Genomic DNA, 26815 nt, shown 5'->3' on the forward strand with positions numbered 1-26815 from the left:
ATAGCAATTACGTATAAAGAATAATTTGAAATGTTCTAACTAAAATACTACGCTCTTCTCTGATGCTCGAGGGCTGCACTGATTTCTAAGCAATCACAGAGTATCGCTTTAAGCAGGGGCTTCCCACTCGCACCATTGCAACATCTTTATGTTCCTGTCTTTCTCTTGTGTTGCGATAAAAGATGGCATATATTTCTTTTAAATAAAATTTGTCTTGCAATTGAGCGGCGTGGCTGGGTGCGACACGAACGACATCAGACATCGTTGCCAGGAAATCAAGTGGGCGGTTCACGGATAAGTACCTATCTTCCCAACGTGTTATTAATATTGAAGGCACGTCAAACGATAGACCGGCATCGTATTGCGAATGGCGTTCGACCGGAAAGGAGAATGGGTGGGAGCGCTGGAACAACGGGTCCGCTATGCTAACAGCTCTTGTATTGCGGAACGCTTCGATCACCTGACGTTCGCATGCTGATCCATGTACAAGTTCTTAGTGGCGTAAACCGAAGATAAAATACCAAGGGTAAATAAATACTATAAAACAAAATATGACGGGTACAATTATGTTTACTTATGCCGGATGAAATGTGTAATCTCATGAAGTGTCAATATTGAAGCCCCACACCGGCAGCAACCTTATCTTCATACAATTTTTATATTGATGTATTACGCTGTTTACAAGCTGTCGGCATGCAAACAGCAGATCATCCGGATGCACAACATCAATGATCCAGGCAGAGGTAAGGAGAATGAAGGCAGTGTTTGCGCTTTGTAAATGGTGTAATGTTGATGACAGATGTATGCAGGATCATCACAGAGGGCTGCTCGTTTTCTTCCCGTTGGTATGCAGTCATAACCAGACGCTGTTGGCGCGTCATCGAAAGAAGACTGAACGTGAAGCCATCTTAGCGCACTACAGTAATTTCTGCTCAAATGAATGACTGAACAGAAACTGTATGATGGAGATGCTTTACCGTACGCGAATTTGCATAGCTGCATGATATTTTTTCATAATTGGCTGCCTTTCAGTTCACGTCGGGAAAATACAAACACTTCGTGCGCATCTTGCCGAAAAAAGTATTATTTGTTGGTCTGCTACAATTGTGTACATCATTACAATGGACACATCCACTATTAAAACTAAGTATATAGACATTCTCACTTTATTTATATAACTCGTTAGATGACTAGGACTAAACATTTACATTTTGTGTGCTCACAGGACTTCAACCAACGTGCGCGTGTTTTTCGTTGGGAAGGCTAATGTCTTATCCTAGAGCTCATGGTTAAGGTCCATGCAAGCATGAACACTTTTGCAAACAGATCAGAAATGTGGCGCACTGCAGAGTACCAAAAGCTGTGCCGCACACAACATGGTAGAAACATATTGCGCGTGGCCGACTGCCATATTTATCATGTGCAAAAGATGCTGCCAGTTCAACTGCCATGATAGCTCACTGTCATCGTCATCCACAAGCCGCTTTCGATATGTATGAGCGTGAAGGAAAATAACTCGTCGCCGAGAGCGGCAGCAACACGCGAAATGCATTTGGGTGACTCCACATTGCATACTAAAATAGCGCACATGAACACAGACGCTGCCGAGACTGATGACTACCGATCTGCCATTGCGAGAGACTGGGCAAACAGGCACACTCGGAGCCGTGCTTTGGTCGCCCAGCATTCCCCAAAACACCCAAATTAATAAAATAATACCTCAGAATCGCAGCAAGCAGTCAGTGCATGTCATTTATATCACGCGCGAAGCCAGGCGATCAGACGAACACAGTCAAGAGCCAGAGTCCTCTTGGAGCTAGGAAGCCAAATGCACATTCATTGAGTGCCTGGCCGTGCTGCTGAACGCGGTAACCATGTGGCCCGTGAGCCTGCCGAAGAGTTTCTTCTAGAATCCGAATGAGACCACTGCGAGTCAGCTCACAAACACAGAAAATATTCAGCAGCATACGAATTCACCGCCAATCAATACAATATCAACACGCCGAAAGAAGAGGAGATTGGTTTCTACAAGCAAGAACAACTTCAATTTGATGAATCTGCTATTGAGGAGCAGGATGAATGGAAAGACGTGCTTAAAGAACATGATACCCGTTGAAGAGGATGTACTTCCAAATTACTACGGCTGGGCAGCAATTTGAATGCGAAGAATCAGGACCGGTACAGTCATCACTCCACTAAGTCATCGCTATTCGGCTCCCATAGGCAGCAAGCCCACCAGCAGGAACAAGAAGATCCTCTTCCCTACCAGCCTGCATCGACAAAGCTCGATGAATGTCGCAGAAAAAAGAAAATGGAAACAGAATCATGCGCACACCAGGACGACACACGGCAGGGGCGACCGGTGGCAGTAGAAAAGGTAAACCTGCAGTATGTAATATCGAAGCGCTCAGGCTTTCGTGATATATGGCGCCGCGTAATCGAGCAACGACCACATTTCTGTGAGTGGATTGACGCCTTGGGACGGCGTCTGCAAATGAATAAAATACTGAAAAGCGTTTTCCATGTCAGTCGTAAAGCGTAGCTGCAGTATTTCATTTTGCCCTTTATGCAACTCGCGCAACAGACTCCGAGACGCGTTCTCCGCCAAAGGCCAACTATTACAGCTCTCTGAGACCTGCGTGCTGTCTCGCGAGGACGTTTCGGTGATTGAAAGTTTATATATATATATATATATAAATTATTTATTTATTTCAAAAATGACATACAAATACGAGCCTGCCCAAGCCAACAATGGGCTTGTGGGGCAGCGCTCGGCAGAATGGAGCAAGCCAGGGAGCGGCACAGTAAATCAATTATGTACAAGACTCAAAATAAAACTAAAGAAAGAAAGAAAGGAAGAAAGAAAGAAAGGAAAGAGACCAAATTACACATACAAATCAAAAATATAAGATTTAACTTCTTTCCGTGTGCTGGAAGATAAAACTTTATCTGGCAGGTCATTTAACACATCAGGTACATAGAAGGCACGGACACGTTTGCCATATCTTGTCCGTACTCTTGGTAAGGTAAAGCGGTCACGTGTACGTAATGCTCTGGCGGGGACATACGGGAGGCAGAACTCATTGTTCCATATATACAAAAGGATTACCGTTTCTTTGAATAACAGCCTGAACGAGGGCATGTGCGAGCATGAAAAAAGACTGGAATTGTTAGTAATGTGCACACCATACATCACCGCCCGAATTATGGATTTTAGTAAAGAATCAACTTTATTGCGCCAAAACACTGAACAGAAATAAAAAGAACAGATTCCATATCTCAGCACACTGTACGCTAATGCATGTGCTATTGTTTTCCTTACGTAAATTGGGCATAGTGCTTTAATAGAATGCAGTAGGCAGGCTATTTTGCGCAGCCTTTCACAAACGTTAGCCAAGTGAGTGTTCCAGGACATGTCAGAATCGAAATGAACACCGAGATAATTGACACTTGAGAGGTATGGAATAGGAGAGCAAGAGCAATTGTTACACAGAGGAGAATGAAGAAACAGTGGAGTGATGACAGGAATAGATTTCAGCGGATCGTGAAAACATACTAATTTAGTTTTATTCTGGTTAATAGAAATTAAGTTTTTACGGTACCAACTGATAACATTTGTAGTGTCAGTTTGTAATTCCGCCACGGCTTGATGGTAATTAGTATGACGGGATACTAAAAGCGTGTCATCTGCGTATTGAAACACCCGACAGCGAAAAATTGCTTGACTGAGATCATTAACGTACAAGTTGAATAAAAGGGGAGCTAAAATAGACCCTTGGGGAACTCCAGCACTCAACTGTCTAGGTTTGCTTTTAATATTTCCGAGAACTACTACTTGAATTCGACCGTGCAAATAATTCTCAAGGAAAGTTAGAAAAGGCCCTCGGAAGCCATAGCTATGAAGTTTACAAAGTAAAATTTTATGGTCGACGGAGTCAAAAGCTTTTGATACATCTAGAAATAATGCACAAGCGAATGCACTAATTGCAAGAGTACTATTAAGGAAATCGGTTAATTCATCTAATGCTAATCTAGTGCCACGCCCACAAGTAAATCCGTACTGATTAGGCGACATTATGTTGTGTGCATCAATGAAGCTCTGCATTACCTGAAAAATATGCTTTTCAAGTATAAGAGCAATGCACGAAAGTATCGAAATTGGCCTGTAGTTTGTGACAACATTGACCTGTCCGCTTTTGAAGAGAGGAACTACAAGCGCTTCCTTGAGGCCAGGCGGTATTTCTTTTGTGGTTATAATGTTATTTATAATTGCTAAAAGAACATTCTTCAGGGCCTCGAAATTTCTGCGAAGGACGTCCACAGATACACCATCTAATCCAACCGACTTGTGCTGTTTTAAGTTAAATAAAATATAGCGAATATCATCCTCGGTACACTCAGGCAGGAATGCAGAGTCAACTACCGATTGTGGCATACAATAACTAGCCGTATTACCGGACAAGGTTGCTGCAGTAGAAGAGAAAAAGGAATTAAATTGGTCTGCTAACGTTATAGCATGGTGGAAAACGCCCAAGAAGGTCTGCCCTTTGCTTCTGCCACCGCACAATTCTTCTGTGGGGAGTCACATGAGAGGGTTCGTGCCGCAAAATACAATGATTGTGGTCGCTTTCTAGGAGGGGCGCTCGCGCCACTGGAGACGACGTATATATGACATCATCATCATCATCATCATCATCAGCAGCAGCAGCAGCAGCAGCAGCAGCAGCAGCAGCAGCAGCAGCAGCAGCAGCAGCAGCAGCAGCAGCAGCAGCAGCAGCAGCAGCAGCAGCAGCAGCAGCAGCAGCAGCAGCAGCAGCAGCAGCAGCAGCAGCAGCAGCAGCAGCAGCAGCAGCAGCAGCAGCAGCAGCAGCAGCAGCAGCAGCAGCAGCAGCAGCAGCAGCAGCAGCAGCAGCAGCAGCAGCAGCAGCAGCAGCAGCAGCAGCAGCAGCAGCAGCAGCAGCAGCAGCAGCAGCAGCAGCAGCAGCAGCAGCAGCAGCAGCAGCAGCAGCAGCAGCAGCAGCAGCAGCAGCAGCAGCAGCAGCAGCAGCAGCAGCAGCAGCAGCAGCAGCAGCAGCAGCAGCAGCAGCAGCAGCAGCAGCAGCAGCAGCAGCAGCAGCAGCAGCAGCAGCAGCAGCAGCAGCAGCAGCAGCAGCAGCAGCAGCAGCAGCAGCAGCAGCAGCAGCAGCAGCAGCAGCAGCAGCAGCAGCAGCAGCAGCAGCAGCAGCAGCAGCAGCAGCAGCAGCAGCAGCAGCAGCAGCAGCAGCAGCAGCAGCAGCAGCAGCAGCAGCAGCAGCAGCAGCAGCAGCAGCAGCAGCAGCAGCAGCAGCAGCAGCAGCAGCAGCAGCAGCAGCAGCAGCAGCAGCAGCAGCAGCAGCAGCAGCAGCAGCAGCAGCAGCAGCAGCAGCAGCAGCAGCAGCAGCAGCAGCAGCAGCAGCAGCAGCAGCAGCAGCAGCAGCAGCAGCAGCAGCAGCAGCAGCAGCAGCAGCAGCAGCAGCAGCAGCAGCAGCAGCAGCAGCAGCAGCAGCAGCAGCAGCAGCAGCAGCAGCAGCAGCAGCAGCAGCAGCAGCAGCAGCAGCAGCAGCAGCAGCAGCAGCAGCAGCAGCAGCAGCAGCAGCAGCAGCAGCAGCAGCAGCAGCAGCAGCAGCAGCAGCAGCAGCAGCAGCAGCAGCAGCAGCAGCAGCAGCAGCAGCAGCAGCAGCAGCAGCAGCAGCAGCAGCAGCAGCAGCAGCAGCAGCAGCAGCAGCAGCAGCAGCAGCAGCAGCAGCAGCAGCAGCAGCAGCAGCAGCAGCAGCAGCAGCAGCAGCAGCAGCAGCAGCAGCAGCAGCAGCAGCAGCAGCAGCAGCAGCAGCAGCAGCAGCAGCAGCAGCAGCAGCAGCAGCAGCAGCAGCAGCAGCAGCAGCAGCAGCAGCAGCAGCAGCAGCAGCAGCAGCAGCAGCAGCAGCAGCAGCAGCAGCAGCAGCAGCAGCAGCAGCAGCAGCAGCAGCAGCAGCAGCAGCAGCAGCAGCAGCAGCAGCAGCAGCAGCAGCAGCAGCAGCAGCAGCAGCAGCAGCAGCAGCAGCAGCAGCAGCAGCAGCAGCAGCAGCAGCAGCAGCAGCAGCAGCAGCAGCAGCAGCAGCAGCAGCAGCAGCAGCAGCAGCAGCAGCAGCAGCAGCAGCAGCAGCAGCAGCAGCAGCAGCAGCAGCAGCAGCAGCAGCAGCAGCAGCAGCAGCAGCAGCAGCAGCAGCAGCAGCAGCAGCAGCAGCAGCAGCAGCAGCAGCAGCAGCAGCAGCAGCAGCAGCAGCAGCAGCAGCAGCAGCAGCAGCAGCAGCAGCAGCAGCAGCAGCAGCAGCAGCAGCAGCAGCAGCAGCAGCAGCAGCAGCAGCAGCAGCAGCAGCAGCAGCAGCAGCAGCAGCAGCAGCAGCAGCAGCAGCAGCAGCAGCAGCAGCAGCAGCAGCAGCAGCAGCAGCAGCAGCAGCAGCAGCAGCAGCAGCAGCAGCAGCAGCAGCAGCAGCAGCAGCAGCAGCAGCAGCAGCAGCAGCAGCAGCAGCAGCAGCAGCAGCAGCAGCAGCAGCAGCAGCAGCAGCAGCAGCAGCAGCAGCAGCAGCAGCAGCAGCAGCAGCAGCAGCAGCAGCAGCAGCAGCAGCAGCAGCAGCAGCAGCAGCAGCAGCAGCAGCAGCAGCAGCAGCAGCAGCAGCAGCAGCAGCAGCAGCAGCAGCAGCAGCAGCAGCAGCAGCAGCAGCAGCAGCAGCAGCAGCAGCAGCAGCAGCAGCAGCAGCAGCAGCAGCAGCAGCAGCAGCAGCAGCAGCAGCAGCAGCAGCAGCAGCAGCAGCAGCAGCAGCAGCAGCAGCAGCAGCAGCAGCAGCAGCAGCAGCAGCAGCAGCAGCAGCAGCAGCAGCAGCAGCAGCAGCAGCAGCAGCAGCAGCAGCAGCAGCAGCAGCAGCAGCAGCAGCAGCAGCAGCAGCAGCAGCAGCAGCAGCAGCAGCAGCAGCAGCAGCAGCAGCAGCAGCAGCAGCAGCAGCAGCAGCAGCAGCAGCAGCAGCAGCAGCAGCAGCAGCAGCAGCAGCAGCAGCAGCAGCAGCAGCAGCAGCAGCAGCAGCAGCAGCAGCAGCAGCAGCAGCAGCAGCAGCAGCAGCAGCAGCAGCAGCAGCAGCAGCAGCAGCAGCAGCAGCAGCAGCAGCAGCAGCAGCAGCAGCAGCAGCAGCAGCAGCAGCAGCAGCAGCAGCAGCAGCAGCAGCAGCAGCAGCAGCAGCAGCAGCAGCAGCAGCAGCAGCAGCAGCAGCAGCAGCAGCAGCAGCAGCAGCAGCAGCAGCAGCAGCAGCAGCAGCAGCAGCAGCAGCAGCAGCAGCAGCAGCAGCAGCAGCAGCAGCAGCAGCAGCAGCAGCAGCAGCAGCAGCAGCAGCAGCAGCAGCAGCAGCAGCAGCAGCAGCAGCAGCAGCAGCAGCAGCAGCAGCAGCAGCAGCAGCAGCAGCAGCAGCAGCAGCAGCAGCAGCAGCAGCAGCAGCAGCAGCAGCAGCAGCAGCAGCAGCAGCAGCAGCAGCAGCAGCAGCAGCAGCAGCAGCAGCAGCAGCAGCAGCAGCAGCAGCAGCAGCAGCAGCAGCAGCAGCAGCAGCAGCAGCAGCAGCAGCAGCAGCAGCAGCAGCAGCAGCAGCAGCAGCAGCAGCAGCAGCAGCAGCAGCAGCAGCAGCAGCAGCAGCAGCAGCAGCAGCAGCAGCAGCAGCAGCAGCAGCAGCAGCAGCAGCAGCAGCAGCAGCAGCAGCAGCAGCAGCAGCAGCAGCAGCAGCAGCAGCAGCAGCAGCAGCAGCAGCAGCAGCAGCAGCAGCAGCAGCAGCAGCAGCAGCAGCAGCAGCAGCAGCAGCAGCAGCAGCAGCAGCAGCAGCAGCAGCAGCAGCAGCAGCAGCAGCAGCAGCAGCAGCAGCAGCAGCAGCAGCAGCAGCAGCAGCAGCAGCAGCAGCAGCAGCAGCAGCAGCAGCAGCAGCAGCAGCAGCAGCAGCAGCAGCAGCAGCAGCAGCAGCAGCAGCAGCAGCAGCAGCAGCAGCAGCAGCAGCAGCAGCAGCAGCAGCAGCAGCAGCAGCAGCAGCAGCAGCAGCAGCAGCAGCAGCAGCAGCAGCAGCAGCAGCAGCAGCAGCAGCAGCAGCAGCAGCAGCAGCAGCAGCAGCAGCAGCAGCAGCAGCAGCAGCAGCAGCAGCAGCAGCAGCAGCAGCAGCAGCAGCAGCAGCAGCAGCAGCAGCAGCAGCAGCAGCAGCAGCAGCAGCAGCAGCAGCAGCAGCAGCAGCAGCAGCAGCAGCAGCAGCAGCAGCAGCAGCAGCAGCAGCAGCAGCAGCAGCAGCAGCAGCAGCAGCAGCAGCAGCAGCAGCAGCAGCAGCAGCAGCAGCAGCAGCAGCAGCAGCAGCAGCAGCAGCAGCAGCAGCAGCAGCAGCAGCAGCAGCAGCAGCAGCAGCAGCAGCAGCAGCAGCAGCAGCAGCAGCAGCAGCAGCAGCAGCAGCAGCAGCAGCAGCAGCAGCAGCAGCAGCAGCAGCAGCAGCAGCAGCAGCAGCAGCAGCAGCAGCAGCAGCAGCAGCAGCAGCAGCAGCAGCAGCAGCAGCAGCAGCAGCAGCAGCAGCAGCAGCAGCAGCAGCAGCAGCAGCAGCAGCAGCAGCAGCAGCAGCAGCAGCAGCAGCAGCAGCAGCAGCAGCAGCAGCAGCAGCAGCAGCAGCAGCAGCAGCAGCAGCAGCAGCAGCAGCAGCAGCAGCAGCAGCAGCAGCAGCAGCAGCAGCAGCAGCAGCAGCAGCAGCAGCAGCAGCAGCAGCAGCAGCAGCAGCAGCAGCAGCAGCAGCAGCAGCAGCAGCAGCAGCAGCAGCAGCAGCAGCAGCAGCAGCAGCAGCAGCAGCAGCAGCAGCAGCAGCAGCAGCAGCAGCAGCAGCAGCAGCAGCAGCAGCAGCAGCAGCAGCAGCAGCAGCAGCAGCAGCAGCAGCAGCAGCAGCAGCAGCAGCAGCAGCAGCAGCAGCAGCAGCAGCAGCAGCAGCAGCAGCAGCAGCAGCAGCAGCAGCAGCAGCAGCAGCAGCAGCAGCAGCAGCAGCAGCAGCAGCAGCAGCAGCAGCAGCAGCAGCAGCAGCAGCAGCAGCAGCAGCAGCAGCAGCAGCAGCAGCAGCAGCAGCAGCAGCAGCAGCAGCAGCAGCAGCAGCAGCAGCAGCAGCAGCAGCAGCAGCAGCAGCAGCAGCAGCAGCAGCAGCAGCAGCAGCAGCAGCAGCAGCAGCAGCAGCAGCAGCAGCAGCAGCAGCAGCAGCAGCAGCAGCAGCAGCAGCAGCAGCAGCAGCAGCAGCAGCAGCAGCAGCAGCAGCAGCAGCAGCAGCAGCAGCAGCAGCAGCAGCAGCAGCAGCAGCAGCAGCAGCAGCAGCAGCAGCAGCAGCAGCAGCAGCAGCAGCAGCAGCAGCAGCAGCAGCAGCAGCAGCAGCAGCAGCAGCAGCAGCAGCAGCAGCAGCAGCAGCAGCAGCAGCAGCAGCAGCAGCAGCAGCAGCAGCAGCAGCAGCAGCAGCAGCAGCAGCAGCAGCAGCAGCAGCAGCAGCAGCAGCAGCAGCAGCAGCAGCAGCAGCAGCAGCAGCAGCAGCAGCAGCAGCAGCAGCAGCAGCAGCAGCAGCAGCAGCAGCAGCAGCAGCAGCAGCAGCAGCAGCAGCAGCAGCAGCAGCAGCAGCAGCAGCAGCAGCAGCAGCAGCAGCAGCAGCAGCAGCAGCAGCAGCAGCAGCAGCAGCAGCAGCAGCAGCAGCAGCAGCAGCAGCAGCAGCAGCAGCAGCAGCAGCAGCAGCAGCAGCAGCAGCAGCAGCAGCAGCAGCAGCAGCAGCAGCAGCAGCAGCAGCAGCAGCAGCAGCAGCAGCAGCAGCAGCAGCAGCAGCAGCAGCAGCAGCAGCAGCAGCAGCAGCAGCAGCAGCAGCAGCAGCAGCAGCAGCAGCAGCAGCAGCAGCAGCAGCAGCAGCAGCAGCAGCAGCAGCAGCAGCAGCAGCAGCAGCAGCAGCAGCAGCAGCAGCAGCAGCAGCAGCAGCAGCAGCAGCAGCAGCAGCAGCAGCAGCAGCAGCAGCAGCAGCAGCAGCAGCAGCAGCAGCAGCAGCAGCAGCAGCAGCAGCAGCAGCAGCAGCAGCAGCAGCAGCAGCAGCAGCAGCAGCAGCAGCAGCAGCAGCAGCAGCAGCAGCAGCAGCAGCAGCAGCAGCAGCAGCAGCAGCAGCAGCAGCAGCAGCAGCAGCAGCAGCAGCAGCAGCAGCAGCAGCAGCAGCAGCAGCAGCAGCAGCAGCAGCAGCAGCAGCAGCAGCAGCAGCAGCAGCAGCAGCAGCAGCAGCAGCAGCAGCAGCAGCAGCAGCAGCAGCAGCAGCAGCAGCAGCAGCAGCAGCAGCAGCAGCAGCAGCAGCAGCAGCAGCAGCAGCAGCAGCAGCAGCAGCAGCAGCAGCAGCAGCAGCAGCAGCAGCAGCAGCAGCAGCAGCAGCAGCAGCAGCAGCAGCAGCAGCAGCAGCAGCAGCAGCAGCAGCAGCAGCAGCAGCAGCAGCAGCAGCAGCAGCAGCAGCAGCAGCAGCAGCAGCAGCAGCAGCAGCAGCAGCAGCAGCAGCAGCAGCAGCAGCAGCAGCAGCAGCAGCAGCAGCAGCAGCAGCAGCAGCAGCAGCAGCAGCAGCAGCAGCAGCAGCAGCAGCAGCAGCAGCAGCAGCAGCAGCAGCAGCAGCAGCAGCAGCAGCAGCAGCAGCAGCAGCAGCAGCAGCAGCAGCAGCAGCAGCAGCAGCAGCAGCAGCAGCAGCAGCAGCAGCAGCAGCAGCAGCAGCAGCAGCAGCAGCAGCAGCAGCAGCAGCAGCAGCAGCAGCAGCAGCAGCAGCAGCAGCAGCAGCAGCAGCAGCAGCAGCAGCAGCAGCAGCAGCAGCAGCAGCAGCAGCAGCAGCAGCAGCAGCAGCAGCAGCAGCAGCAGCAGCAGCAGCAGCAGCAGCAGCAGCAGCAGCAGCAGCAGCAGCAGCAGCAGCAGCAGCAGCAGCAGCAGCAGCAGCAGCAGCAGCAGCAGCAGCAGCAGCAGCAGCAGCAGCAGCAGCAGCAGCAGCAGCAGCAGCAGCAGCAGCAGCAGCAGCAGCAGCAGCAGCAGCAGCAGCAGCAGCAGCAGCAGCAGCAGCAGCAGCAGCAGCAGCAGCAGCAGCAGCAGCAGCAGCAGCAGCAGCAGCAGCAGCAGCAGCAGCAGCAGCAGCAGCAGCAGCAGCAGCAGCAGCAGCAGCAGCAGCAGCAGCAGCAGCAGCAGCAGCAGCAGCAGCAGCAGCAGCAGCAGCAGCAGCAGCAGCAGCAGCAGCAGCAGCAGCAGCAGCAGCAGCAGCAGCAGCAGCAGCAGCAGCAGCAGCAGCAGCAGCAGCAGCAGCAGCAGCAGCAGCAGCAGCAGCAGCAGCAGCAGCAGCAGCAGCAGCAGCAGCAGCAGCAGCAGCAGCAGCAGCAGCAGCAGCAGCAGCAGCAGCAGCAGCAGCAGCAGCAGCAGCAGCAGCAGCAGCAGCAGCAGCAGCAGCAGCAGCAGCAGCAGCAGCAGCAGCAGCAGCAGCAGCAGCAGCAGCAGCAGCAGCAGCAGCAGCAGCAGCAGCAGCAGCAGCAGCAGCAGCAGCAGCAGCAGCAGCAGCAGCAGCAGCAGCAGCAGCAGCAGCAGCAGCAGCAGCAGCAGCAGCAGCAGCAGCAGCAGCAGCAGCAGCAGCAGCAGCAGCAGCAGCAGCAGCAGCAGCAGCAGCAGCAGCAGCAGCAGCAGCAGCAGCAGCAGCAGCAGCAGCAGCAGCAGCAGCAGCAGCAGCAGCAGCAGCAGCAGCAGCAGCAGCAGCAGCAGCAGCAGCAGCAGCAGCAGCAGCAGCAGCAGCAGCAGCAGCAGCAGCAGCAGCAGCAGCAGCAGCAGCAGCAGCAGCAGCAGCAGCAGCAGCAGCAGCAGCAGCAGCAGCAGCAGCAGCAGCAGCAGCAGCAGCAGCAGCAGCAGCAGCAGCAGCAGCAGCAGCAGCAGCAGCAGCAGCAGCAGCAGCAGCAGCAGCAGCAGCAGCAGCAGCAGCAGCAGCAGCAGCAGCAGCAGCAGCAGCAGCAGCAGCAGCAGCAGCAGCAGCAGCAGCAGCAGCAGCAGCAGCAGCAGCAGCAGCAGCAGCAGCCTGGGTACGCCCACTGCAGGCCAAAGGCCTCTCCCATACTTCTCCAACTACCCCGGTCATGTACTAATTGTGGCCATGTCGTCCCTGCAAACTTCCTAATCTCATCCGCCCGCCTAACTTTCTGCCGCCCTCCGCTACGCTTCCCTTCCCTTGGAACCTAGTCCGTCACCCTTAATGACCATCGGTTATCTTCGCTCCTCATTACATGTCCTGCCCATGCTCATTTCTTTTTCTTGATTTCAACTAAGATGTCATTAACTCGCGTTTGTTCCCTCACCCAATCTGCTCTTTTCTGATCCCTTAACGTTACACCCATCATTCTTCTTTCCATAGTTTGTTGCGTCGTCCTCAATTTAAGTAGGAACCTGTTTGTAAGCATCCAGGTTTATTCCCCGTACGTGAGTACTGGTAAGACGCAGCTGTTATCCAGTTTTCTTTTGAGGGATAATTGTAACCTGCTGTTCATGATCTGAGAATGCTTGCCAAACGCACCCCAGCCCATTCTTATTCTTCTGATTATTTCAGTCTTATGATCCGGATCCGCGGTCACTACCTGCTCTAAGTAGATGCATTCCCTTACCACATCCAGTGCCTCGCTTCCTATCGTAAACTGCTCTTCTCTTCCGAGACTGTTAAACATTACTTTAGTTTTCTGCGGATTAATTTTTAGACCCACCCTTCTGGTTTGCCTTTCCAGGTCAGTGAGCATGTATTGCAATTGGTCCCCTGAGCTACTAAGCAAGGCAATATCATCAGCGAATCGCAAGTTACTAAGTTATGCTCCATTAACTGTTATCCCCAATTCTTCCCAATCCAGGTCTCTGGATACCTCCTGTAAACACGCTGCGAATAACATTGCATATATCGCATCTCCCTGCCTGACGCCTTTCTTTATCGGGGTTTTGTTGCTTTCTTTATGGAAGACTACGGTGGCTGTGGAGCCACTATAGCTATCTTTCAGTATTTTACATACGGCTCGTCTACACCCTGGTTCCGTAATGCCTCCATGACTGCTGAGGTTCCGACTGAATCAAATGCTATATATATATATATATATATATATAACAAATAGGCTTAGATTTCTCGCGTACTATACTACCACTACTGATGTTTTCATTAACGTCTGTGTTCTCTACGGTATAATGTAATCAAACAGCAGAGGCTACCTCGATATCTTCACTCTAGCTGCTACAAGCCTTCGGTTGCCCTATTGTGGTAAAGCAATGATTAATATGTTAAAGAATTCTGCCTTCGGCTTGCACTGAAAATGACAGTCGATAATTGCTGCATGGTATTATACAGTGCCTGTTGGAACGTGAAAGTGTGCATTCATCACGACAAGTTCTTCAAAAACAAACCATTTGTTTTTAAACAGGGCCAAACAAGCCAGCGTGGTTAAATGCAGGATGTCCCTATTTCTCGATTTCTTTTTCGCAATTTTCTGTCCAGAATAGACGTTTTTTTAATGAAAGATAATGAAATCAGGGCCCGTGCTGCTCTATAATAAGCTACATACATGCTTTATGCGAACCTTTCTAACAACTCTAACTGTATGAGACTGCGAACCAAGGCACAATGTTTTTTTTTTCTTTGGGGGGGGGGGGGGAGGAGAGGCGCTTCAAGTTCACAAAACTTATTACCGAAGTACGCATTGAAGAAGAGGCTCAGCTGGAACCGTGTTATCTGTCATGTGATTCTTCATGATATTTACGCTCGCTAACAATGGTTCACATATGAAAGGAACTTCTATGAGCGTTCATATACATAAGGGTTGAAATCTGGGTCAGTTGGTACATACTTGAACGAAAAAACCAGTCAAAAACACAAAGGGCAAGAGCAGAGGTTCACACCACAACGACTGGACTATCAACTGAGGTTTATTAGAATCGGTGTAGTCCCAGCAAGGCCAGCAGAGCATGCGCAACTGCGAATTTCTAGGTCGGTCACGATAGAAGCGTTTCTTGTCTTTTCATGCTATGTGATTAGCGATGATGCAGTTGCGCATGCTCTGCTGGCCTTGCTGGGACTACACCGATTCTAATAAACCTCAGATGATAGTCGAGTCGTTGTGGTGTGAACCTCTCCTCCTGTCCTTTGTGTTTTTGACTGGTTTTTTCGTTCATATACATGGCGATTAGATAATGCTAGGTATAGAGCGTAGGCTGAACAAAATTCAAGCGATAATGAGCTTCTCACTTGCCATACCTACACATGAAGCAGTGCGGCTGATTGGGGTGTAATTCGCTCGCTTTCATCGCTGAATGCCCCGTCGTGCGCAAGATCTGTTTTCTTTAGAAATTACTCTGCCGATTTTTTTAAACGTTCCTTGACACTTTTTACACATTAAGTATATGCTGTATTCGGAAACGTTTTTCTCGCTTAATTTCTTGCTTTCGAACGTGGACATAGCACCCTTCTAAAGAGTGGGCTTTGTTCACATTTGATGGTGCTTAGACAAAATTATACGCTGTGTAAGGTAGCTGCAGGCACGGGCAGCTGCTTCTTGAACCTCTCCTTACTGAACCGTTGATGTGGCTTGGCATGTATTGCTCCTCAGGTTGCCGTTAGCTGGGCGCTATTAGCTGTCGACCTAGGTTTTTCCAGCCACCTGCTCGTGAAGCCAGTGGGGCTTCACGAGTAGTCTATATCTGGTCAGACCATTAGATACGCAGGATCTCATAAAGCAAGAAGATTCGACGCAATCGTGATTAGGAACAATGGGCGAAACCTCTCTTGCCTCTTTATTTCTTCCAATTGAAACAGTCATCAAGCTTCTCATGACAATATAGGTGCCTCACATGGTTTTTTTTTTCTTTATTCTAAACAGTAAGAGAAACAAGGCAGCGAGAAAGATAGGGAGGCTAGCCAGTGATATGGCACCTAGCGTGGTACCATCAGCGTAATTTTGATACGCCGAAGAAATACACCTACTTGTTTCTTTCAAAGTCTACTAATGACTAATAACGAAATAGGCCTAATTGCTATACCGATGTGGCATGCTGCAAATAAATATAAGAAAACTTCTATTCTATAAAAAACTATAATTCTATAAAAAAACTATTCACTTGGTGCTCGGAGGGAGCAATGGCGTCACACACATTCCAGCTTGTCCTGACTTCGCTCGCCATCGCTTACCTTACATGCGCACATTTGCCGGAAAGGAAGGGTTATGCAACTGATGCAAGACCTTTTCTTGACTGCAGGCTTGTAAAATGTCAGGGTTGTGAACTCCAATATGCACCTTTATGAACCAGTGTTTCTTTGTGTGCGGAACAGTTCATCTGCTGGACAAATGCTTTGTTCTCATTTTCGCGGTGATCACTTATAACTTCTGTCTTGTTCTCTCGTACACTCCTTTGCCAGCAACGGAATGGATTGGGAGTATAAAAATGAATTGAGTGAGAACGATAAACACGCAAGGGTGAATGTGTTCTTAATTCCCCCTTTATAATGGCACCTATCGCGCATTTGGAGAACGTACAAACAGAAATTGTAGCCTCAGAAATAGTGATAGTTCCTCATTAAAAGAGAGAGGAAGACAGAGAGAAGAAGGGTTGTTGAGAAGTTTGAATGAGGCAAGATAGAATGTGGCAATAAAAGTTGAAATGAGCTTCTCGCGTCCACCTCTGCACAAAAATGGGGTTGAAGAAGACCATTCAAAATGTGTTTTCTTTTCATTCGCGTTCGTTTCATTAAACGTCAGCGTGTTTGAAGCGATGAATGAATCATTTCGGGGGCCAACTTGGGAAATACGTGGAATACGAGCTGAGCGCTGCATTCACATTCAAAAACGTCTCATGAAACGCATAGAGGAGGAGGTACATACTATGGTTTTGTTTAGTACTACATCAACTCACCGAAATTTTATCTTAAAGAGACCAAAACGCAGGCCACAGGATTAGCCGAGAAATGTTTTCCTAATTTCTAGCAAGATTTTACAAAAATAGAATAAACTGTTTTCAGTGTTTAGCATATTAAATTTATTGCCATTTATGTTTAAGGGCACCGAAGGCATTTTGAGGGATCTGCATCTAACAGGAAACTCTGAAGCGCTTGGTTGCCTATCAAGTGAAGGAACCGTGATCGCAATACTTTGAAGCACCCATTTGCTTGTGTCACTTGGTGATTGGGATATTCTTGCCATATCGCAAAGTTTCAAGAAAGCTGTTGTTGGCTCAGTATGTATGAAGTCCATAATCACCTGAATTGGACACTACTATAATTCCTGTAACATTGTAAAAGCATAAGTGGTTAAGCCGGAGGAAGTCATAGCGCGTGAGTGCTCCGTTGACCGACCTCATAGAAAATTTTTCGGATGCATCCTATGAACTCAAGACACTGTTTCCTTTTAGCGCAGTGCCATATACGATGGAACGTTTTAAGCCGTTCTGTCTGAGGCTTGGTCATTCGCAAAAAAGCCCATTATTTCTTGTTTACTATACCTACTTTCCGACCTCTCCACATCTCCGTCAAACCATTCTCACGCAACCGTTCTTTCGAGGTGTAGTTAAAACATGTAACACACAGGTAGATAAAAACTACGCGGATACCCCAACATATGCATAAATAAGAATTTCCTGCAAGAAATGCAGTTTTAGAACAAGCACTAATAGACGTAAAACGACAAAAAGAAGCCATTGGCGTTGCAATAAGTGTCTGGAACCTTTCGTGGGTGCTAGTGGCGCTCATGGGGGAGGAGAACAAGAGAAAGCGGATAGTGAGAAATCGAGAGCTACGCAACCTTGAAACATATGCAACGAGGCTAACAAGCTTCACCACTGGCCCGCCGACGGATCAATCAGCCAGATCCGTAGAGCATTCAGTGACTTCTATGAATAAAATTATCTCTGGTAATTTATGGAAATAGCTTTACCGGATTAAAAAAATTCCATTGCAAGAGGGAAGAGTGATAATACCCTAAAAAAAAACACGTGCAACGGTGAATTTGTGCTGCATGATATCTGAACATCAAGTGCAATATTTGCTAAAAAAAAGCAGCACTGACGATATGCTGTCAAATTTATCGGTGAAATCTAATATGAAACACGAGCAATGCTGTATCCGTTATCTAAGTTCGTTATTGAAGTTTGACCTGTGGTGGCGTAATTTTATATATAGGGTACAATGAGGAAACAGCACTCGACTCCACAGCGATTAAGAGCGATATCCCCATGTTGTGTTTCTCTCAGCAATTCCAACAGTTGCCATGCTTGAGGAGCTTTATATTGCTTGTAATTAGGTTTTCTCTAATAAAGAGAGTGAAATAACCGTGTTATCTGCTTGAGCATCGTGCCACTAGCCTCATTTGCAGGCACGTGGAAAAAATGGCCTTCTCATCTTGCTCAAAATCTACCACCAACGGTTTATCAAGATATCCGCCATGTTTTCGTGCCGATAACGAGCCCTGTATTGATACATAAGTGAAAGTCTGCATTCTCTTTATTCACTTGGTGCTTGGAGCGAGCGATGACGTTACTCAGGTTCCAGCTTCCCCTAACTTGGCTCACGCTCGCTTACATTACGTGCACACTTGTGTCGAAAGGTATAGTTACTTTTTATGGATGCATGAACTTTTTTGAACTGGCTGCTTAGGACATTTCAAGTTTTTGATGTGCAATATAGGATGTATCGCGTTACTTGAACGAAGAACTTTTTAAAAATATAATCGTTAACCCCAGTTGAATGAAACCAACAATGTACGGTTCGCCGTCACGTGGCGCTTCTTCGAATATTTGATTATATTCCGTCTAATTGGTTAATGAACTAATGTAGGTTATGCAAAATTTTCACTATTGTCATTACGGCGAAGTTCGCTTCTTTATGTTGTAGAGGGGATTTACAAACGACCGATCAATTTTTCGTGGCAACGTACCAGCGGCGTGGTGATATTTTTCGGCATTTAAAGAAATCACGCAAGATATGAAATAAAGCAACGTGACTACCGTCATTGGCTATCGTATTGGACCGCTTTCGACCGTGTTTCGAGCGAAAGAACCATGCATGCGGTCTATGGCGATCTGAGCGGCCGCTACTCGAGGCACTGGCTTCAAAGTGAGTCGCCATCTTTAACGGTGCAGACTGAAAGGAAGCGCCGTCGTCCCTGACAAGCGATATGCTTGCAGCATGGTGGAGAGAGATTCAATGCGATAGAGTTTGAGCGCAGTCGCGTGCTTTTATTTAATATTTCGTGGGCTTTCTTTAAACGCCGAAAAACATCACCACTCATCATGTAGGATGCCACAAGAAATGGATCGGCCATTTCTGAGCCCCCTCAACAACCTAACACTTTTGCAGTAAAACCAATATAAAAAATAATTAATCTTGGTTGCTTGACTTGAGGACCACGACATCGTGGAATACCATATGCCTTTCGTTTCACCCAGCCGCTGGTAACTACTTTCTTTAATATCATTGGTTGAAGTTGCGTGAAACACCCTGCATACCTTTACGACGCAGTATTTATTGTGCAGCGCGCTGCAGCTGCAGGCCAAATGTGCACATTTTTTGTATATGATTACTAACTGTAGCTCTTTCCTTCTGGTTGCAGCACTGATATCTATAACTCAGCAAGGCATAGAGACGATGTAAATAAATTGAGGGACATTGAGTAAGATGCGGGGCAGCACGCACTTTTTATTCCAGCATCTTTTAAGGCATCCTCTGCACAATTAGGGAACATCCAGGCCGAAATTCGGACCTATGAGGCAGCGACTTGCTTCATTGTGATTTTAAGATGGTATGATGCACATCAGCAGCAGAATATAGGATTAATTTCTCGCTTTCACTTTTGCTCAGAAATGTACGTAAAATTATGTGTTGAAGAGCATGTTGCCTTTTTGTTTGCACTTTTTACACTTATCTTTTGCACCTTCAAATCTATCTCAAACATTTTCGCAGTAACCTAAGAAATATTGTCAAACATATAGAGCAGGTCGACAGTGAGCAATGTATTAGGCTTTGCTGCCAGTGGCATGGTTACGCGGCCAGTAGCACTTTCAGATTTTTTTTTCTTTTTTTGCTAACTATACCTCCTTCGGAATCTCGTTACGAATATGTAAGTTAATCTAATGCAGATGTTCTTTTGAGGTGTACTCAAAAAACGCAACACCCAGGTAGACAAAGCACATGCGCCATTTCCTGTCTTCCTCTGCGTAATATGATGTGACGCTAATTACTTCCATTAGATTATTACTAGAAACACATTCATGTTTTATGACATACTTTTCAGCCGCAGTTGTTGCAGCTTACTCAGTGCGCATTTGCCTGTATACGCTTCACCCGATTAGTAAAAAAACAAAAAAAACAAAAGAAAACCACAAAAAAAAACGTTTGCCTTTTGCAGCATTTCTTTTGTTTGCCGCAGCGTTCAACATGTCGAAGAGCTTCTTCATTCTCAGCACAACACAAGGCAGAGTGGCGTGCCTACACTTCTATAGCATACCTTAGAAATATATTCCGGATACTCATTACGCTCCAGTTGGGGACGTTTGCTTTGTTTAATAAGCACTAAAAGAGTCATTGCGACTTACGAGATATATAGCGGCTTTATTTTAGACCAACACTGCTAACAACTCAACTGAGTCTGAGGTATTGTACTTACTGTGCAATCCGTAAATCAACGTTAGTGAAGTTTGAACCATCCGCATTAGCGTAACCTAGAAAGAATTCTCGCAATGTCTGTATTTCATTGCATAACTGTCTTTGGCGGCTCTTGATAAGTGAGTTTGTAGAGTGCTAATGGATACGATATGTTCGAGCACAGGCGGTGTAGATGGATGCTGCGATTGCAACATTACTTCCGTACCACGTATTGGCTATCGAGTGATTACGAAACTAAACGCTACTTTGTTCAGAGTTAATATTTTTGAACTTTGTCCTTTGTCAATATGTATTTATTGTTATTTCGCCATTATTTTTAATTTGATAACAGTGCTGTCAGTGATGCAAGAAGAGAGTAAAACTTACAGCCAATCCTTGTTTCGCAGCCCAGCCAGTAGATGAATCGGGAGACAGAAGAAAATGTGAAAGAGCCTTTCCCTCGGTAAGACAAGAGAGGAAACGTTACCTGACACGTTGCTCATACCACCTTTTTATAGCAGAATGCTGGTAAAATTATTATAGTAACGCGTAAGACTACCCTTTTCCACCTGTGCGCACACCCTGATTTACAAACGGGGCTAGTACCTCGAAGCATCGCTTTACCGCGGACGGTCATCTATGCATGTCAGTATAGTAGTCGCAGTACGAATAAGATATCTCAGGCGTGCATAAAGTTTCACCCATGCTCTTCTTGTGCGCCTTCTGACCTTCGATTCCCCATTAATCGGCACAATGCCATCGAATGACACGTCGCGATGGTGACTCTTCTTCTTGTGCTTATTATATGGCCAATCCCACCTTCAGAGCGCTATTCAATATTTCTTCCCCGCTTGTACATGCGGAAGCGAAATGTTTACTCTTCTCTTCTGCCAGACAGCATCTCTGATGGCATTTAGTCTGCTACGTAGACGCCCCAAATGTTGCAAAAATATGCTTTTGTATACTCTGGTCACTCCTCTATCCTTGGCTTATCAGGTCGTTGGTTTGTTTCCCCCTCTACACGTAAGCGAAGCGTTATGTTTCTTCTTGCCGCGGTCTCAAGGCCTGAGCTCAGTTGCAGTCAAGCTTACTGTATTCACATTGCTATAAAATGTTGTTTCTTAAACTATATTTGTTGCATTTCTATTACTTCTACGAAAACGCTCACAATTATCGTAAAATAGCTTGTACGTTTGCAAATGAAAACTCACTTATTAAACGAGATGTTAGCTGATCGTCACGATGAAACTACGAAGCTGTTATCTCAGAAGTTAAAAAAGATCGTATCTGACTAACGGATTTTGGAGGACGCTGTTCCAATTGAAACGCTCTTATTTCGTTGTGTGCGTTGTTCATGCGCATATACCTCGTGACACGTACTGACGCAGTTGACGAATCGTAAATAAGGGAAATCAACTTGTGTAGCATCACTGAAGCTTAACATGACATAATATACTAGCTAGAGAAACTGTTAGAGTCCGATGCTTGACGTTGTAGCTTGGTTCGAAAGTAGGGCACGTATGACTAAAATAAGACCTGATGACACAATTGTATTATAAGTGATAATGTTAACGAATATTATCTGTTTATTGCCTGCCCAGTCAACGCCGACCTTCACCTTCAAGTGCACGTATAAATGCAAAGGTTGGAACTTCCACTTTGAAAATGAACCTGATGGTATTCCTTGTGGGGTAAGTCTTACGCTATGCTTGGTGTTATTTACCCTATCACGCTTGGCGTTATTGTCCCTATCAAACTACAAGAGATATTTTGTAGTATTTGATGAAGACAATCCCTATTTCGAGAGATGTGAATACGCGACAAGGATGATTAGTTAACAAAACCACGATTTTATATTCGAACAGGGACAATGATGACAAATTCGGTTGACCTTTATATAAGAAGCACATTTCTACGATTCCAAAAAATCCCCTTTAACCTTAGTAGGGGGCTTCATAACATGCAAAGTAAACAAAAAAGCAAGGACTGCGCCACCCGACGCCATCATGCAGTCCCAGCAATAGATAGCAGTGATGCCATCAATTTTAACGGTGTTAGCGTTGGCCCGGTTAACATGTTATTGGTAATGATAGAATGTATTGTAATGCAAATGGTTAAATTTCTGAACTTAAGAGGAAGTTAGAGCGCTGGAACTCCTACCTGTATACATCGCAACGGATAAATTACTTTTCTCGGCAACCACAGCAGAAATTCTGATAACATTTTGTGGATATTAAACTAACAGTATAATAATGATTGCAGGAGGCACACTTATTATTAACTCTATACATCCGCAATAAAAAGAAAAATAACGCCTTCTCATAGACGGTACCTAATAATATATTTAAGTAGGAAGAAACGATATGTTACACACTGTTCTGAGATAATTGACTGATGTGTGAGTAAGTCTAATTCCAGAGCTTTGCAAACGTTATATTAAATGAACCTTGTAAATTCATATATCAAGTTTGTTATCTTTAGATGGAATAACAAATTCACTTTACAGAACTGCGATGTATGATTTTGTTGGAGTGTTAAGAATTCAACAAAAAATATGGTTTTATTTTTTAAACTTTACCAATATTTGGGGATTTCCGCAACAATTCCATGCCTGATATCAAAACTGCGCTACAGAGTTACTAGAAATTTTAGTTCTCTTAAATTGCAATAAATATCTTTCAAATCATTCCCATCGTGTTTAAAACGTTTTCTTCGTTTTACATGTACTTGGAATGGAAAATTGGTGGTAGTTGTGTGTTTGGGTTAGCGCTTAAGATGTTTTCAGAAATTTTGTGCATCACAGTGAACCAAGTACCGAAAATACATTGAAATCTGCAGAATCACATTAACGTACAGCATAAAGGCTCTGGCGATGAAATTGAAAAGAATGAGGTGTGGCCCCCGTCATTTATTTTCGAATTTGTCCAAATCCCACCGCAAAATTATCTAGATGTGGTGCGCTACAACACCAAGCTTTTCCAAACATTTCCATTCCACTTCTGCAATCAGCCCTTCAAGATTGGCCCAAAAAATTGTTGGGCCACGCCCGCTTCACCTGTCTGTCGCACGACGTCACGAAAAGCGCGAATCTGATATCATTTGATATTTCGGCAATGATTGCGCATGATTACACCAAATAAAAGAAAAAATAATTCCTGATTCTACTCCCTTTCCACCATTGACTCCCTGCTATTGCTCAAAAGCTTTCGGGCTGCGCCCACTTCGGCTTCCACGCGACTTCACAAAACTGCGAAAACTCCCCGCGTCAAAGTGATGTGTACGTGGTAGAGATACATTATTATGCCGAACAAGACTGAAGTTTCTTCTGAACAGCCGCAGGCTGCCCTATTCCAAAAGGAATAGAAGATGGCTTCGCCACAAGCTACACGCACCTGCTCGACAGCATGTTTTATTAGCGTATGAATAAACATTTTGCGTGGCAGTATAACGTTATCGAGCCTTTTGGACACGTACGCGACATCGCTCTGCCAAGTTTTCTTTGCTGAGGATCGATATTAGGGGCATTTTTAAACTTTCCTTGCACGCCGCAGCAATTTTCGATCGTCCACCGCATCCTAAGTAAGGGAAAGTGGGCCAACCGCAGGCGCCGGCAGAACCCTCCTGATCTGGTTGTATACTTCCACTGTGCTTGCTCGTCCTCATCGGAACCCTCTGGACTTGAGTGTGCTCCTCTCCGCTTGTCACCCAATCCAGATAAGAAAAAAAAAAAAACGTTCAATCCAGGCAATGCTATTCGCTTCGAAGGCAAACAAAACTGACCTCCTATAAACAACGGGAGCGTTTCGTTGGGCTGCTCAGAAAACACCGCGGGTCGCCAGCCGAGGTTGCGTAAATTGTACTTCAGGAGATTACAATTAAACTAGATTGGAATAGTTTTACTTTATAGGGCCCATAGTCAACAAACAGCGCTTTTTTCGTCTAAAGCGATTTACTGTTCCTTTTTAGTTCCCTTACACAGCTTCGCAAAAGAACTCTGGTATATGACAGAAAACTGTTCATCATAGTTGTTGCGAAAGACCGAAATAAAAGCAAAAAAAGAAAGGATCATCATAACCGTAAATCGTTTTTTAAGAAAATGTATTTCCAATTAAATTGATATTCCGTGCATGCAATGATGGATAGTGCCTGCAAAGCTCTGCGTAGGTAATGAGATCCAAAGCGCGCGTTTTTTATCTTAGTTAATGAGTCTGATATTGCGTTTCTTGCCTCTTTCCAGAAAGAATAAAATTTTGTGATTTGCACGCGCAGGCTATATTATTTGAAGTCTTCGTATTGATAGGGGATTTTGGTTGTCGACACCGTCCTCAACTCTTCTTGAAAGATACATAGAACTCATGTCAAGTAGTATATATCAGAGAAGATAAAGGTGGTTGCTGAGACATTTGAAGTTTTGTTAGTGAAGGAAGGCAGCAAATAAGGGAAAGATTTGTTAGGTTATAATGGACATTTAGAAATACGAATGTAATGCTAACTCAATGTGAACAAACATTAACTTGCTACAGGTACGAGTCTCTCTATTTGTCTTTACCTTATAATTTGTAGTTTTCAGTGCGCACAAATTTAATTCATATATGATTGCTCATGCGATGTTGTAAGTGTTATTGTATGTTACAGATCTTGTTTTGAAGAACTGCACTGAAGACGTTTTGTTATTTCCCCTACCCTCTTACGCAGGTCTTTGCAATCATTCGAAGAACAGGTGTTTGCAGAGGTGGAAAATGTGTAAGCGTTGACGATTTCAGAAAAGCATCACATGGCGCTGTTCAATTATATTCGACAACAGTGAGCACGGAACAGACGTTTCCTACGGTCGCACGTGTAGCGTCTGCTAGTAATATTACATCTGACGTACCTTCTACCGTAGATATGGTTAATACAGCTCGTATTACAAAAACGGTTGAGGAACTAGTAACCAAACTGGCAGCCGTAAATTCAGCATTACTTGGAGCCGAGCAACGCACCACTTCAATATCCCACACTGAGGAGTGGAGAACGACAATAAACGAAGGATTAACCAACGACGATATCAATAGATCGCCGAATGACGCAAATGCAGAAACTTCAACGCTAGCTTCTGCAGAACACTGGGCTCCGACAGCTTCACCTTCAACACCTCGAGTTAATGCCACATCTGAAGTACTTTCTACCGAAGATACGGTTACTACAGCTCGTGTTACAAAAAAGGTTGAGGAACTCGTAACCAAACTGGCAACCGTAAATTCAGCATTACTTGGAGCCGAGCTGCGCACCACTTCAATACCCCACACTGAGGAGCCGACAACGACAATAAACAAAGGATTAACCAACGACGATGTCAATAGATCGCCGAAAGACACAAGTGAAGAATCTTCAACGCTAGCTTTTGCAGAACACTGGGCTCCGACAGCTTCACCTTCAACACCTCGAGTTAATGCCACATCTGAAGTACTTTCTACCGAAGATACGGTTACTACAGCTCGTGTTACAAAAAAGGTTGAGGAACTCGTAACCAAACTGGCAACTGTAAATTCAGCATTACTTGGAGCCGAGCAACGCACCACTTCAATATCCCACACTGAGGAGCCGACAACGACAATAAACAAAGGATTAACCAACGACGATGTCAATAGATCGCCGAAAGACACAAGTGAAGAATCGTCAACGCTAGCTTCTGCAGAACACTGGGCTCCGACTGCTTCACCTTCAACACCTCGAGTTAATGCCACATCTGAAGTACTTTCTACCGAAGATACGGTTACTACAGCTCGTGTTACAAAAAAGGTTGAGGAACTCGTAACCAAACTGGCAACCGTAAATTCAGCATTACTTGGAGCCGAGCTGCGCACCACTTCAATATCCCACACTGAGGAGCCGACAACGACAATAAACAAAGGATTAACCAACGACGATGTCAATAGATCGCCGAAAGACACAAGTGAAGAATCTTCAACGCTAGCTTCTGCAGAACACTGGGCTCCGACAGCTTCACCTTCAACACCTCGAGTTAATGTCACATCTGAAGTACTTTCTACCGAAGATACGGTTACTACAGCTCGTGTTACAAAAAAGGTTGAGGAACTCGTAACCAAACTGGCAACCGTAAATTCAGCATTACTTGGAGCCGAGCAACGCACCACTTCAATATCCCACACTGAGGAGCCGACAACGACAATAAACCAAGGATTAACCAATGACGATGTCAATAGATCGCCGAATGACACAAGTGAAGAATCTTCAACGCTAGCTTCTGCAGATCACTGGGCTGCGACAGCTTCACCATCGACACCTCGAGTGAATGCCACATCTGAAGTACTTTCTACCGAAGACACGGTTACTACAGCCAAGCTTACAACGGGAAACGAAGAAGTGGTGACTGAACTGTCAACCACAAGTGCATCTATACTCGATAATGAGTACCAAACCACTCAAGTACCCAGCAACGAGAAGACAACGACTGGAAAGATAGGATTACTTAGCGACTACGCAGCCCCCACTCAAGGACGCATTGATGGTGAGCTCACGAGCGCCGCCACACAGCCGGGCACCTTAACCCAAGACCCCACCGAAGAAAGTCCAACGAAACCGGAGACGATTTTGCCTTCCTCGATTACTATCAGTGGATCACACATCCCTATCCTTTATGGCGGCATACAAAGTACGATTTTCCTTTGTTCACTGGTGTGCTACGCACGGAGGAACTTGTTATGAAATTCATTGCGCAAATTCTCAATAAATGGTGATAAAAGTTCGAATTTCCTCAAATGGCGTGGTGTCAGTACTGTAGGAAAGAAACCAGCTTTCTGCCGACATGGCGTCTGTAAACAAACTTACTACTTAAGCCTGCAGCACAGGAAGAAAGCTGCATAAGACCTTTCTGTTCTGGAAAAAAATTAACTTAATGAGAATACCTCTATGTATTTTGCAGTGATCTGGAAGCAAGCACGTCACCTTGAAAACATTCGCAATTAGGTGTCTTGAATTGAATGCAAAACACAGTACACAGATAAACAGCGGTACATATCAATACTGATCAAAACATTCTTTCTTAGTTTCCATAGGATGTGCTAAAATTTCCCCTGTAGCCAAGATATAATTTTATTTCATTGACGTCCCGCTGTATTTAAGTGTAACAAAATATCGCCCAAAGATATTCATTT

General features: G+C 49.0%; 1 protein-coding gene across 1 annotated transcript; it reads left to right on the top strand.

The window, feature by feature from the left end:
* Positions 1-17539: 17539 nt before the first annotated feature.
* On the top strand, positions 17540-26420 carry LOC126525301 (uncharacterized). The gene is made up of 4 exons (XM_050173321.3): positions 17540-17622; positions 20066-20121; positions 21260-21349; positions 24354-26420. Exons 1-4 carry the CDS (start codon positions 17547-17549, stop codon positions 26364-26366), a joined length of 2235 nt encoding a protein of 744 aa, XP_050029278.3. The 5' UTR covers positions 17540-17546; the 3' UTR covers positions 26367-26420.
* Positions 26421-26815: the final 395 nt, after the last annotated feature.

The sequence above is a fragment of the Dermacentor andersoni genome, chromosome 3, assembly GCF_023375885.2.
Source record: "Dermacentor andersoni chromosome 3, qqDerAnde1_hic_scaffold, whole genome shotgun sequence".
In the NCBI taxonomy this organism is placed as follows: domain Eukaryota; kingdom Metazoa; phylum Arthropoda; class Arachnida; order Ixodida; family Ixodidae; genus Dermacentor; species Dermacentor andersoni.